Below are 16,537 nucleotides of genomic sequence, written 5' to 3'. Positions count from 1 at the left end.
ATTTCTACAGTGAGCTCCTCAACTATGTTAACTAATTGTTTAAAAACAGTCATTGATAAAATCTCTACAGAATGTTCTAATAAACAAAACTGTATTACAACACCAATAGTCAATGGGCTCTCAGACCAAACACTGTGATTCTTTATGTTAAATGTTAATACTGATCAGGAAATGAAATCTGCTGAATCCAGGTTAAGGAGAGTAGTAAGTAAGCTAAAACTCTATTATTTTAATCAAATGAAACTACAGTGAAACCCCTATCATGGTACAGACTTACAAACGCAAAATTGAGAAAAATTCAGAATCGAGGAGAACATTGAAACCTCCAAAATAAGAGCAAAAACATATGTAAGTGGGATATATGATTGAAAATTGTAATGCTCTGCAATACATTGCACAAAATTTGTATAAATGAAGGAAATTAAATGTACAGTACAATGTTTATACAATAATTTGTGGTGGTGAATTTCATCAGTTCTTAAAAAATCACAAATGTGTAACAGTAAGTAAAAACTCATCAAATGTTCAAATGTGTGTGAAATCTTATGGGACTTAACTGCTAAGGTCATCAGGCTCTAAGCTTACACACTACTTAACCTAAATTATCCTAAGGACAAACACACACACCCATGCCCGAGGGAGGACTCGAACCTCCGCCGGGACCAGCCGCACAGTCCATGACTGCAGCGCCTTAAACTGCTCGGCTAATCCCGGGGGTAAGGTGTGGGATGCGTCACCAATAGCCTATCCCACACAAATGTCAACCTCTCCGGCACGTGGTATCCCCTGCTACGCTAACGAGGCTCTGGCGACCGAGTTTCTCCCAGGATAAGGAGAACCCTCTACTAAGTCAACGACCTTCTAGAAGGGCGGATGAGCTGGTAGAGCAAGGGCACCCTCTTGTCCTTGGAGTGAGAAATCACTCCTAAAGACGGAAGAATCACCAAGAGTGGTCAACGGCATAGGATGCTGAAGGCAACGGGAAACCACAGCATTAAAGATCCAATGGATATCCCCAGGAAAACTCATCATGGCAGGGTTCAATGTCAAATTATCCGGAGTTTCAACTCCCCCACTCGGATCTCCGGGGGGGAGAGCCTTGAACAATGCCACAAGTAAATACAAAAATAATGCAACAATAGCAACTTGGAATGTAAGATCATTATACCAACCAGGCAAAGTAAATAATGTTATACAAGAAATGAAACGCCTAAAAATTAACATTTTGGGTGTAAGTGAAACAAGATGGCCTGACTCAGGAGAAATGACCATTGACAACATGAAAGTATATTACTCGGGAAATTCTGATAGCCAGCACAGGAATGGGGTAGGAATAATTTTAGATGAGTATGCTAGTAAATCTGTCAAAAGCATTTTACCAATCTCAGATAGAGTAATCAGTCTACATTTACAAACGAAACAAACAAATATTAATTTAATCCAAATCTATGCTCCAACAGCCGACAAAGACCAAGAAGAAATAGGAAAATTTTATGAAGAATTAACACAAGCAATAGGAACCTCAAAAAGCAGAGACATTATTATCATCATGGGAGATTTTAATGCCAAAATAGGTGAAGGAAGTGAAGGTGATCTTATTGGACCTTTTGGTTTAGGAACAAGAAATGAAAGAGGAGATTTGCTGTCACAATTTTGCCAGGAAAACAATCTGTCTATTACAAACACATTTTTTAAACTCCCTAAACGAAGACTTTATACTTGGAAATCACCAAGAGACTGTAATGAAGAAGTTTGCAGAAATCAAATCGATTTCATACTTATAAACAAGAGGTACAAAAATTCTATTCATGGTGTGAAAACATATCCAGGAGCTGATATATTTTCTGATCATAACCCTTTAGTAGCAAAGTTCCATGTGAAACTGAAAGCCATACAAAAGAAACAAAAGAAGGACTATATAAATACAACTATTCTAAGAGACCCCTTGACTAAACAAAAGACTTCTGAAGAGATTAATAAGGAATTAGTTAGGATAAAGAATAATCAAACAGAAGACATTGATGGCAAATGGGAACTTATAAAAGACACATTAAATAATGCATGTAAAAACACAATGGCGACCAAACACGACAACATGAAAAAGAAGTGGATGACAGAGAAGATATTACAATTGATGGAAGAAAGAAGAATACTTAAAAATAGAGATGAAAGTGAGTATAAAAGATTACATGCAGAAATACGAAAAGAAACACGGCGAGCAAAAGAAGAATGGTACAAGGAACAATGCTCTGAAATTGAGAGTTATGAAACAAGACATGATAGTTTCAACTTACACAAAAAAGTTAAAGATTTAGCTGGACTTAATAAAAAGAAAAGTACAAGTTTATTGTTAGATAAAAATGACAAAATAATTCCTGATGTTAAAGGTAAACTGGACAGGTGGACAGAATATGTCAAAGAACTATTTGAAGATACAAAAAAAGATCAAAAATTTTATGATAACATGATCGGAGAACAAGGACCAAGCATATCGAAAGAAGAAATATTACATGTTATCAACAAATCAAAGACAGGAAAAGCCCCTGGACCGGATAAGATACCAAATGACATCCTGAAACTCATAGGAATAGACCATATAGATATATTTGTACAATTGTTTAATGATATTTATAATTCGGGAATTATTCCTAGGGATTGGTTGACATCTACCTTTGTTACATTACCCAAAAAGGCTAATGCCAAAACTTGTAATGATCACCGTACAATAAGCTTAATGAGTCACACCTTAAAGATATTTCTAAAAGTTATACACCAACGAATATACAAAAAAGTAGAAGAAGGTATAAGTGAAACACAATTCGGTTTTAGAAGTTCCTTCGGTACAACAGAAGCATTGTTTGCTTTTAACATATTAGCGCAACGATGTATGGAGGTTAATCAGCCACTATATGTGTGCTTCCTGGATTATAATAAAGCATTTGACAAAGTTCGTCATGATCATCTCATAGAATTGTTAGAAAAGAAAACACTTGATAAGAAAGACATCCGCATTATATATAACCTCTACTACAATCAAACCGCAACCGTGAAGGTAGAAAATGAGTTATCGAATGATATAGAAATAAAGAGGGGTGTGAGACAAGGTTGCGTTCTCTCACCCTTATTGTTTAATATGTATTCAGAAGACATATTCCAGGCAGCTCTATCAGATGAAATAGCTGGCATTAAAGTGAATGGGCTAAACATTAACAATGTTAGGTTTGCTGATGACACTGCACTACTAGCTGGAAACCTCAAAGATCTACAATTACTTCTTGACAAAGTCGCAGAAAAAAGTGAAGAATTTGGCTTGACTCTTAACGTAAGCAAGACTAAGTTCATGGTGATATCTAAAACACACCAACAAGAAAATCTTACAATCAATAGGGAAAGAGTCGATCAAGTACGTAAATTTAAATATCTCGGAACAATTGTAAATGAGGAGATTGAAAGCTCAGAAGAAATTAAATCGAGAATAGGACAGGCCAGAAGTATCTTTAATAAGATGAAAAATGCATTCTGTTCGAGAGACATTTGTTTAAACACAAAAATGAGGTTGCTAAGATGCTATGTATTCTCAAAATTACTATACGGAATGGAAGCGTGGACATTGAAAAAGAAGGACATGAACAGTTTAGAAGCTTTTGAATTGTGGGCATATAGAAGAATACTTAGAATTAGTTGGGTGTCGAGGATTACTAATCAAGATGCCCTAAGAAGAATGGGAAAGGAAAAAGAATTAATTAAAACTATTAAAGTAAGGAAGCTACAATATTTAGGCCATGTTATTAGAGGAGTAAATTACAAAATATTGCAAATAATACTAGAAGGGAAAATTTGTGGGAAGAGAACGAGGGGTAGAAGACGGACATCCTGGATTGACAATTTAAAAAATTGGTACAACTGCTCAACGTCAGAACTCCTTAGATCAGCCAAATCAAGATCAGAAATTGCCATGATGACAGCCAACCTTCTTAGAGGAGACGGCACATGAAGAAGAAGAATCCCGGGCGGCAAAAAACTAATCAAAAAATTGAAATTGGTATTTGGGTACAACGTAATTAAGCTATTTTCCAACAAGCTATGACCACAAATTATATGTCAAAGCACATGTTCCCGAGAGATGTTTCCTTCATGCTCACCCTGAAAAAAAGCAAAAATTATTTGTTAAGCCATATGCATAAAAGCGGACATCTGCTGACAAACTTTGTCACCATTGCTATTAATGTTTAATGCTTTTCTTCCGAGCCGCACTTCATATGCTCACCATATCAAAGTTTTCTTTTAAGCTTGATGAGAGATGTTAAAAAATGAGTTTATTTCCCCAGTTAACATTACAAGCTTATTAGGAGTAAGTTCAATGAATTTCTGTACACTGTAAATTTAAAAGAAAGCTCTGATGTAGCAGTTTCACCTCATGCTTTCTATCACTACTGATGATCTTTATGATCTGCAGTGTGTGGTGCAGAGTATATATGTGAGTAGTGTATGTACTTGTTGCAACCATACCGTATTAGATTTGAACATGAAAGTCTTTAAAATCTTCTATCGCAAAATCCTTGTTCTATTTCTGTGTGACATCTCTGGCATAGCACATGATCTGCATCACAAAATCCTTGTTCTATTTCCATGTGACATCTCTGCCAAAGCACATGATGTGCACAAAAAGTATATTTTCACAAAATGCTTTCACCCTTACCTGCAATCCCGTCATTAAAGGGTCACTTCCCCTCCCCACACAGCCAGCAGGAGAGCTCATTTTACATGCGTTCGTGTGGTGTGGTGGCTGCACTGGCTGTTGGGTGATTTAACAAGTCACCAACCAATAACAGCTCACTAGCTGGATGTGGCCAATGTTTCATTGATTCTGACCAAGGATATTCTTCAAGACTCAGTGTTTGAGTTTAAAGGGTTGATGATCGATACTGTTGCTGAATAGAGTACATTGGAAATACATGCAAAAAGATAAGCCTGAATTATAAGTGGCATAAGAAAAGGTGGCAGCTGGACCCCTTCATCACGTATTGACTCGGTCCAGAACACTTCGCATCAACTGTCCTGTTTTTCCATTGTTGCCGCAACATGGCAGTAGTTGTATCATAATTGCATGGTGAAGCTAAATACCAGAAGTTGAAAATACCACTTCAGTTGTAAATTTGTTTTATTACCACGACCAGTTTCGGGCTCTCATAAGCCCATCCTCAGGTGTCGCACCTGTGCTGTGGCCCCCGAGCACCACGGTGGGTGTGTACTAGGCGCGTTTTGCCACTATGAATGCATAACTCCTCCTTCTGTGCTTACGAGAGCCCAAAACCGGTCATTATAATAAAAGAAATTTACAACTGAAGCGGCATTTTCAACCTCTGGTATGATGCTCAGTTTCAGATGTTCTTCCAACATGATTGTGGTGAAGCTAAATGTTGTGCTGGCAATGCCAATTGTAGATTATGTCAGTATTTTGTGTCACACATCTTTCCTCTCTGCAATGGCCAAAAATATACTGTTAACTCCGCCACCACCTGCGGCGCGAACCATTTGTCTTTTGGTGCCACTTTTAACTCATTCGGCCACATCAAAATGGGAAAAAGTCAAGTGATATGTAGAGTAAGACTGCAGAACTGAGATAAACCTTACTAGTAAGAAACATAAAATCGGGGATTTTTTAGCATTGATTTTATGGGTTTTCCATAAAGGCTATGAATTTATGGTGTAGAACCACAAAAAATGTAAAATCGGAGAACGTAAAATCAATATCCACAGTATATGATTCTAGAGATCTTTTCAAGTCTCATACATCTATGAGGCTTATATGCACACTGAAGCAATCAATGAAAATTTTACCACAGCCACGATTTGAACCCCAGTCTCCTGCTCACTAGGCAGATGCGCTATGTCTCCCTCCTCGATCCAAATTCCCATTCATGCCTCGGCCCTACCTAAGCCTGGGTTTCAGGCAGGATCTCCCATTTCATTCAATGCTGAGGTCGTATTCCAGTACAGTTGTAGAGTTTCTGCAATGCTGCTCAAGTTTAGAGGGAATACTAAATGGCTGATGTGGAATGGAAATTTGGATTGAGGCGGGAGGCATACTAGGTTGATCTATGCAGATGTGCAGGGTGGTGAAGTGGAATCTGCCTACTGAGCAGGAGATCCAGGTTCAAATCCTGGCCTTGGTGCAAATTTTCATTAATTACTTCAGTCTGCACATTACATCATTGTTCCGGTACCCCCAGAAACCATCCTTGTAACCATTGATGCCACTTCCTTATACACAAATATCCCGCACGTCCAGGGCCTCGCTGCGATGGAGCACTTCCTTTCACGCTGATCACCTGCCACCCTACCTAAAACCTCTTTCCTCATTACCTTAGCCAGCTTCATCCTGACCCACAACTTCTTCACTTTTGAAGACCAGACATACCAACAATTAGAGGGAACAGCCATGGGTACCAGGATGGCCCCCTCGTACGCCAACCTATTCATGGGTCGCTTAGAGGAAGCCTTCTTGGTTACCCAGGCCTGCCAAGCCAAAGTTTGGTACAGATTTATTGATGACATCTTCATGATCTGGACTCACAGTGAAGAAGAACTCCAGAATCTGCTCCAGTCCGGAATCCCTGAAGCATTACACCAACAACCTGACAACAGCTTTCGCATCCCGCAACTACCCTCCCGACCTGGTACAGAAGCAAATAACCAGAGCCACTTCCTCATCCTCTCAAACCCAGAACCTCCCACAGAAGAACCACAAAAGTGCCCCACTTGTGACAGGATACTTTCTGGGACTGGATCAGATTCTGAATGTGGCTCTCCAGCTGGGATACGCCTTCCTCAAATCCTGCCCTGAAATGAGATCCATCCTTCATGAAATCCTCCCCATTCCACCAAGAGTGTCTTTCTGCCGTCCACCTAACCTTCGTAACCTCTTAGTTCATCCCTAGGAAACCCCCAAACCACCTTCCCTACCCTCTGGCTCCTACCCTTGTAACCGCCCCCGGTGTAAAACCTGTCCCATGCACCCTCCCACCACTACCTACTCCAGTCCTGTAACCCGGAAGGTGTACACAATCAAAGGCAGAGCCACGCGTGAAAGCACCCACGTGATCTACCAACTGACCTGCCTAAACTGTGATTCATTCTATGTGGGAATGACCAGCAACAAACTGTCCATTCGCATGAATGGACACAGGCAGACAGTGTTTGTTGGTAATGAGGATCACCCTGTGGCTAAACATGCCTTGGTGCACGACCAGCACATCTTGGCGCAGTGTTACACCGTCCGGGTTATCTGGATACTTCCTACTAACACCAACCTATCCGAACTCCAGAGATGGGAACTTGCTCTTCAATATATCCTCTCTTCCCGTTATCCACCAGGCCTCAATCTCCGCTAATTTCAAGTTGCCGCCACTCATACCTCACTTGTCATTCAACAACATCTTTGCCTCTGCACTTCTGCCTCGACTGACATCTCTGCCCAAACTCTTTGTCTTTAAATATGTCTGCTTGTGTCTGTATATGTGTGGATGGATATGTGTGTGTGTGCGAGTGTATACCCGTCCTTTTTTCCCCCTAAGGTAAGTCTTTCCGCTCCCGGGACTGGAATGACTCCTTACCCTCTCCCTTAAAACCCACATCCTTTCGTCTTTCCCTCTCGTTCCCTCTTTCCTGATGAGGCAACAGTTTGTTGCGAAAGCTTGAATTTTGTGTGTATGTTTGTGTTCGTTTGTCTGTCTGTCGACCTGCCAGCACTTTCATTTGTAAGTCACATCATCTTTGTTTTTAGGTATATTTTTCCTTCGTGGAATGTGTCCTTCTATTATAACCATTACATCATTGTTTATTTTATGTTAATCCTCACAGACATGAACTAGAGTGATGTTATAGTACCGTATTTACTCGAATCTAAGCCGCACTTTTTTTCCGGTTTTTGTAATCCAAAAAACCGCCTGCGGCTTAGAATCGAGTGCAAAGCAAGCGGAAGTTCTGAAAAATGTTGGTAGGTGCCGCCACAACTAACTTCTGCCGTCGAATATATGTAGCGCTACACAGGCATCCTTTGTAGGTACAAAGATAAATACTGGTGCCAAAACCTCTGTGTCAGTAAACAAAATTAAAAAAAAATTGGAAGACGAGCTTTTTTTTTCTCCGCCCGAGTTTCGACCACTGCATTTTCATACATTATCCAACGAAGTAAATACAAATTCCGTATTGTTCCTCTTCGAACATAGCAGCATTTCAATGTACTACGAAAATCCGACTGACAAGACTGGAATTTTTGTCAATATGGCCAACTCTACGTTCTGAATTTTTTCCTACCTGTGAGAAGAGACGGTTGCTAATAGGAACCTGATGAAATGTGAATCACATGCAGTATTCTCTTCACCATAAGAATAATACGAATATAAACATTTTGCCATGTATTCTTTCGTGTTTGCTTCTATCTCATTTAAATTCTGTCTCCCTAATAAACTACGAAACTAGAGTGAGACAACAGCAAACGCGGAAGAATATACTATCGTGTCATGTTTATATTCGTATTACTATTATGCCTAATAGTGATACAGTCAGAAATGAAGCACGGCAACTGACTAGATTTTTTAATCTAAGATGACTAATTTCTGTGCAGAATTTGATGTACTAAAGAAGCGGCCGCAAAGATTTTCAAACGAGGAAAAATTTTAGCCAAACTCTCGTTCAGAACATGTTCTATCATACACAGTCTATTATTTGGTTCTTGTTGATCATTATCAAAGAAAGCAGCAGTGTAAGTAACAACAAATAGCAGTCTCTTGCCATTGTTTCGCTAATGAGACGATTCCTCTCTTTTTTAAATTGTAGGCGGCGGTAGCGCACACAAAAGCAAGCCATGCCACGAGCAGCGACAGGCCGTAAACATGCACTATCAGAATGTGACAAACAGTGCATGACACAGTATAGTAATGCATTTTCAGCTTAGAGTTACTGACGTAAACACCTGTAACATAGAAAACGTTACCTATCAGATCAAAGCAAAATACGCAATCGATTGAAACCAGACGAAGCACGTGAAAAAGGAAGGGTATCCGTATAAATACGGACGGAGCGCCTGACGCATAGCAATGGCTACCTGGTAAAGCTTAACTGCTAAGCTTGCAACTCGAACCAAACTACTATAGCTGTATCGTCATTCGTTCGACCTAAATTGTGTCTCATATTACAATGGATCAACTTTGTTTCGATTTGGAGGTGCGGCCTAAAACTTTTCTCTCCCCTTGAATTTCGAGTCTCAAATTTCAGGTGCGGCTTAGATTTGGGATTTTTTCTTTTCCTTTATTTCAAGTCTCATTTTTCAGGTGCGGCTTAGATTCGAGTGCGGCTTAGATTCGAGTTAAATACGGTACTCACAATAACAAACTCTACAAAAATGCTATGTATTACACAAGGAATACATGTATCTTGTAAAACAAAAACGGAGACTGTACGTTGGTCAGAAACAGCTCAGAGGTTGATGCTGTAGCTCATTACAGCATGCTCTATGAAGCTGATGATGATAATACAGCCATGAAAAAATAGGCACATCAGACAAAAAAATGAAGACAATATGGGATGTAGTGAAAGAGGAGACTGGTAGAACCAGTAACGAAGAGGAGCACATCGTTTAAGAGTAAATGATAAATTGAATACTGAGGAGTTAGTGATGCATTACTTTTTATTGAACTTTTCCTAACTTTTACTGAACAGAAGGTGTTTTCAAGTTCAGTTGATGCCGCCATGGAATGTCTCAGGTAAGCCATAACAAACAAATGCAGTAATATGAATATGACCCTCACTACACCAGAAGTAATGTCCACCATAAAATCTTTTAATTATGAAATTTGAGTGAATATGATAAAATACCGACAAAGTTAATAAAAAATTGTTCTTCTGAGCTTAGAAACATATTAAGTTTTTGTGTAAAAGTTGACATCATTGGAACACTTCCCAATTGGCTGAAGGACTTTGAAGACCAGATGAACAGAATGGATCAAGTCTTCAAAAGATGTTATAAAATGAACTTCAACACAAGTAAAGCAGCGAAAACAAAATGTAGTGTAATTACACCAGGCAATGCTGAGGGAATTAGATTACGAAATGCATAATTAACAGTAGTGCATCATTTTTGTTCTTAGGGAAGCAAGGTAACTGATGACTGAAGTAGAGAGACGACAACAAGAAAAGCATTTCTAAAGAGACATTTGTTTATATATATGCATTTGTGTTAGGAAGTGTCTTGAATGTATTTGTCTGTAGTGTGAATATTTGTCATAGTTGTGAATATGGACAACTATCAGCTGTACAATGGAACAATGACCATGAAAATTTGTGCTGGACCAGGACTCATACCTGAATTTCCCGCTTTATGACAGGAATCACCTTAACCATTTTGGTTATCCATCCATGACTCATGGCCAGACCCAAACTTCCACACGTTGTCATTCATGTGTTACAACCTGCACTCACACACATTAAGTAATTCCTGTACATTGGGAGGATGTATTAATGGAAAGTCACTGCCTGGTATCAGTGGATAAATATGATATTGCAGTGCCAGTGTTGTTAAGAAGTACGATGTCATGTACCTTCAAGACATGCATGCATGTCTGAAGGAACACTGCATCATACTTCTTAACAACAAAGGAATTGCAGTATCTTATCTTATCATATCACATTACTTTTGTAACACGATGACACAGAAGAATATGCTGAAGTTTAGAAGGGTAGACTTGGTAACTAATCATTAGGTACAGAATCAAATTGGGCAGGAAAGAATTTTGTAACACAGATTGACTGAAAGAACAGGACACATCCTGAGGCATTAAGGAACCATTGATCTGTAATGGATTGAGTGTGAGCAGGAAAAATTGTAAAGTGAGATCAAGAGTTAAATACAGTGAGCAGATTCAAATGGATACAAGTCTAGTGGTTGTTCAGAAATTTGCATAGGACAGATTAGTGAAGACAGGTGTGGCAAACCAGACTTCAAAAAAAAAACTGCAGCAGCAACACCAGTATTACATAAAATCTGATTTCTGTGGACTGTCAGTGCAATAATGTGATCTATGTAAATAAGTGTCAAACTAATTTTCTGTTGATGATCTGTGGTTACAATAACCTCCACTTTATCATATGTATCTCAATTTATGTGACTTACCAAATGAAAGTGCTGGCAGGTCGACAGACACACAAACGAACACAAACATACACACAAAATTCAAGCTTTCGCAACAAACTGTTGCCTCATCAGGAAAGAGGGAAGGAGAGGGAAAGACGAAAGGATGTGGGTTTTAAGGGAGAGGGTAAGGAGTCATTCCAGTCCCGGGAGCGGAAAGACTTACCTTAAGGGGAAAAAAGGACGGGTATACACTCGCACACACACACATATCCATCCACACATATACAGACACAAGCAGACATATTTAAAGACAAAGAGCCCAAACTCTTTGTCTTTAAATATGTCTGCTTGTGTCTGTATATGTGTGGATGGATATGTGTGTGTGTGCGAGTGTATACCCGTCCTTTTTTCCCCTTACGGTAAGTCTTTCCGCTCCCGGGACTGGAATGACTCCTTACCCTCTCCCTTAAAACCCACATCCTTTCGTCTTTCCCTCTCCTTCCCTCTTTCCTGATGAGGCAACAGTTTGTTGCGAAAGCTTGAATTTTGTGTGTATGTTTGTGTTCGTTTGTGTGTCTGTCGACCTGCCAGCAATTTCATTTGGTAAGTCACATCGTCTTTGTTTTTAGGTGTATCTCAATTTATTGTACATTTACATTTATAATGGCAAATTTGCAATTAGCTCTTAAAGGAAAATATTTTTTTTTCTTATTGCACATCTAATATGACTATTTCACCTAGTTTCTGTGAAAGGCATATTACCATATCATTTTCTTTTTGTAAATATGTATTCTTGTTTTATGACATGTTTTTATATCCTTGGGGATCTGATCTTACTATCAATCTACAGAACAAAAGTATTTCTAATTTAAGCTGATAAAAACTTATATTTAAAAAAAAGGCATGTTTATATAGAAAGATAAGAATAATAAACAGTCAATATAAATTGTGTAACAAAACAAGTAGAACACATACCTCATTGACTTAACAGGAATTCCAAATGACTGGATAAATAGAACAAGCTGAGATGGTTCAAGATCAGTCAGAGCAGCATCAACAAGTCTGTCAACATCAGAACGGATCATACGCAATTTGAGCCAGTCAGGAATTAACAATGCTTCTTCAGAAGTGTCCACAAGATACGCTTTAGGTGGCTCACCCTCAACAGGAAACCAAATCTCCAGCATACATTCAAATATACCCCTATCTGCAGAAAATAAAAAACATTTAAACAATGTCACTGTATTATCATCTCTGTTGAACAATATTTCATTAATGGTAAATTCACTGATGTCGAGTTTCAAGGGTTTTAGCCCAGTACACAATTTCAATTTTGCCTCTAACATTTCAACAGCTTAAAAATGCTAACAGAATTTTCAGTGTCTATTCACACAACTCCAAGGTTCCAAACATTTCCCGTGTTTAACTACGAAATGCATTACTTGTTGTTATGCTTAATGATTTAGTTGCATCTGCTAATGCCTTATATTTTTTTCAGTATGTGTACACTGTAGCTGTATAGAAAGATTCATCTAAAAGCTATCAATGTTCTCAGTGTTTTTTATGTGACTGTCAACTCGTAAAGTAAGAGCATCATTTGCCACCAGCAATGGAGGGTGAAATTTTGACACTTACACAGGTGTAATATCAGTAGTCTTCAGACTACTAATGTACCATTTCCAACATATGCTTAAGATTGATGTTACTTGAACTATATTCCAGAAATCTCTACACAGTTATTTTTTCTATGAAAATTTTTTTATCGGAATTCCATTTTTGATGTAACCTAACATATCAACAATTATCAACTAATAAAATTACCAAGGGGTAGAAAAGATCTAAAGATCTGGCTATAAACATAAGAAACTGACCACATTACTGAGGAACACTCACTCACACTCACTCTCTCTCTCTCTCTCTCTCTCTTATAAAGTGAACACCTATTTCCAGAATTAGAGTTTCACTCTGCAGCGCAGTGTGCGCTTATATGAAACCTCCTGGCAGATTAAAACTGTGTGCCCGACCGAGATACTGGCAGAAGTAAAGCTGTGAGGACTGGGCGTGAGTCGTGCTTCGGTAGCTCAGATGGTAGAGCACTTGCCTGCGAAAGGCAAAGGTCCCGAGTTCGAGTCTCGGTCGGGCACACAGTTTTAATCTGCCAGGAAGTTTCATGAACACCTATTCTTTGTCCTTTAACTGTGTGCTTACATACTGACAAGTTTCCTCAAACTCCATCAGCTGGTCACAGTAAGCAAACAGCCTGCTGATGAAACATTCTTCATTTTAAAAAATAAAAATATTTATGTCTTGTATTACCCTGTTTTGAGAGACATTCCTTTGCAACATTATCTTTTGATGCTCTTTTTCTTATCAATAGTTTAAGGAGTAAAGGTAACAACTCAGCAAATAGTTGAGGTGCCGAGTTGACTACACACACACACACACACACACACACACACACACACACACACACACACACAAATCAATGTCATGTCCCACAAATCTAATAAAATGTTAACATTTTTCAATACAATGAAAAGGATAGATCGCTGCTCACCATATAGTGGAGATTTGAGTGGCAGTCTTTTTGTTGTGTGTGTTTGCAACTCAACATCTCCACTATATGGTGAGTACCAATCTACCCTTTTCAAATAATGTCATTATTGCATCCTTGATTTCCCATTGTTCAATATTTTTCACTTATATTTAATTTTTCAGTTAAACACATGCTGCTATTGTTGAGTGCCAAGTGTTGACTGTGTGTGCAAGTTATTTATCTACCCCTGGCTCCCCTTCCTTGATGAGCACCTAGCTGATCAACTTAAAAACAGGAAGCTGTTTGTCTACCAGTTCCCACAGGCACTGGATTGAAAAGTCCACTTCAGCAGAATGAAATAAAGCACTAGAAACAGACTCACAGAAATAATAGAAATTAGTACACAACTGAAATAGACTTCACCCATAGATGGAAATCTAACAGCTTAACATATTTAACTAGTTTTAATTTAAATATGTGCATATGATATGTACAATAATTAATCTTACCTAGGCCAGGTCCATAGTTAAGCAAGATGATAATTGCATGAACAACAAGGATATGCATTGTTGACTCTTCACCTGTGCTCCAGGTTATAAGAATCTGATCCTGACTCTCTGACCACTGATAGGCTTCTCTGCGAGGCTCTCGTGCCTGTAACAAAAAAACATTGCTAAAACAAATCACACAATAGGTACATCAGTTCTGATCAAAATAATTTCCAGTTTCATTTATTACAATAACAGAAAGTCTAGTATGGGTGCAGCAAACAATATCTGAAAGGCCATTGCGCTGAAGGGTGTCACAAACAAGTATAACAGCACATGAAGTTACACTTGCTTACAGGTAAGTTCACACAAATGCACAACTGCAGCATCACTGACTGCTTGTGAATGAATGCTTGGACAAATGGGTGTGAGGGGAGAAAAAAGAATCATTGCAACTGAGACAGTGGTGCGAAATACAAGGGAGCAGGAGGCAGAAGGCATTTTGCATTCACCAGCAGTGCCAAAATGAGGATTAGTTATTGCAACAACTGCAAAAGACAGACACACACGAAGGCAGAAAAGGAAAGAGAGATGGGGGAGAGGGACTTGGGGGGTAGGGGACGCAGACTTGAGGGGTAGGGGAGAGGGATGGAGAGGAGAGACTGGAAAGGGGAGAGACGGATGGGGGTGGGGAGAAGAGGGGGGGAAGACCTGGGGAGGAGAGATGGGGGGGGGGGGTGGGAGAGAGGCAATTATGCAGGGGTAAGGGATGTACAATGTCAAGCCAGGGGAGGAATGCAGTCGTAAATGACAGGATAAGAAAAGGAAGCATGGAAGGGCACTGGAAGAGACTGCAGTCTGCAACAGGCAATAGGATTGCAAGCATGGAGTAGTACTGGATGGGCAAATCACACCTGGATAGTTCTGAGGATCTGCTGTTGATAGAGAAGGAGAAAGTGGAAGAGATGATGGAGGGAAAGATCCAAATGGTGCAGGTACTAAAATCGGCAACATGTATTATAAATTGTACTAAAAACATAAGCAATGCTTTCAGTTTGTGTTACAGCAAAAGTTACATTCATTGATGAAAAAAAAAAAAAACATAGCACCAAAGCTAATTAATGTAGAGAATTGAAATTTTCAGAATACACTTGTCTAGCAACATATTTAATTGGCTAACACTGCTAGACCACAGGTTAATGTAAGCAATAGATAAGCCATTGCAAATGTGAAATGCTAGTACCTTAATAAACAGTGCAACAGTCAGAATGTTGAATGCAAACATGCATGCAGTATGTAGTACAGGTACCGGATGTCGGGGAGTTCTGTCCCTATTACAATACAGGGGTGGTTAATGCTGGTTAAGGGCGACGCAGGAATTGTCACCCAATGATGTCCGCATGTGCTCAATTCGAGACACATCTGGTGATCACCAGGCCAGGGCAACACATCTAAACTCTGTACAGCAAGTTGAGTTACAACAATGATATGTGGCCAAGTGTAATCTTCTGGAAAACACCCTCTGGACTGCTGTTCAGAAATGGCAGCACAACAGCCAGAATCACCAGACTGATATGCAAATTTGCAGTCAGGGTACATGAGATAGCAACAAGTGCACTCCTTCTGTCATACAAAGTCAGAGCCCAGACCATAAGTCCAGGTGTAGGTCTGGCGTGTCTAGCATGCAGGCAGGTTGGTTGCAGGTCTGCAACTGACCTCCTCCTAACCAAAACATGGCAATCACTGGCACCAAGACAGAACCAACTCTCATCAGTAAACAAAACAGTTCTCCACCCTGCCCTCCAATGAGCTCTCACTTGACACCAATGAACTCACAAATGGCAGCAGTGTGGGATCAGTGGAATGCATACTACATGGCATCTGGCTCAGAACCAGCCTTCAAGTAATCGATTTGTAACAGTTTGTTGTGTCACTGTGGTGCCAACTGCTGCTTGAACTGCTGCTGCAGACATAGTACAATGAGCCGTGGCCATAAGCTGTACACAACTTTCTTCTCTCTGTAGTCTCATGTGGCCATATGGAGACCGGTCTTCCTCCAACCGTACACTCTCAGGACCACTGTTGCCAGTGGCTGTATTCCTGCCAAGTCTTTCTGCAATATCACAGAACGAAACTCCAGATTCTAGTATCGCTGTTACAACACCTTATTCGAACTCAGTGAGTTGTTGATAATCATGTCTTCATTGTCTTAAATGCATTCTTGGCTAACTCACCACATCAAACCTCAATGGTAACTAACGCGACCCGACCACTGCAGCGTGTATTTAAATCAAACCTGATTTGCGTCCTCATAATGGTGCTATTAGTGCCACACTTAGGCAACTCACGCAAAATCTGAATAGACATCATCTTTCAGAT

At 39.5% G+C, this 16,537-nt stretch overlaps 1 protein-coding gene across 5 annotated transcripts in view; it reads right to left on the bottom strand.

Annotated features, from left to right (window-relative positions):
• Nucleotides 1–16,537, bottom strand: part of LOC126094616 (integrator complex subunit 1) — a 301,226-nt gene that overhangs the window by 93,231 nt on the left and 191,458 nt on the right. For all 5 annotated transcript variants that reach the window (XM_049909116.1, XM_049909125.1, XM_049909100.1 and 2 more), the window contains exons 21-22: nt 14,180–14,324; nt 12,110–12,341 (exon numbers count right to left, since the gene is read on the bottom strand). In XM_049909116.1, coding sequence (XP_049765073.1) covers nt 12,110–12,341; nt 14,180–14,324 — 377 coding nt within the window. The remainder of the gene's footprint in view (nt 1–12,109; nt 12,342–14,179; nt 14,325–16,537) is intronic.

The sequence above is a fragment of the Schistocerca cancellata genome, chromosome 1 (genome assembly GCF_023864275.1).
Source record: "Schistocerca cancellata isolate TAMUIC-IGC-003103 chromosome 1, iqSchCanc2.1, whole genome shotgun sequence".
In the NCBI taxonomy this organism is placed as follows: domain Eukaryota; kingdom Metazoa; phylum Arthropoda; class Insecta; order Orthoptera; family Acrididae; genus Schistocerca; species Schistocerca cancellata.
The sequence above is the reverse complement of the archived record's forward strand: the minus strand, read 5'-3'. Positions and strand labels throughout refer to the sequence as shown.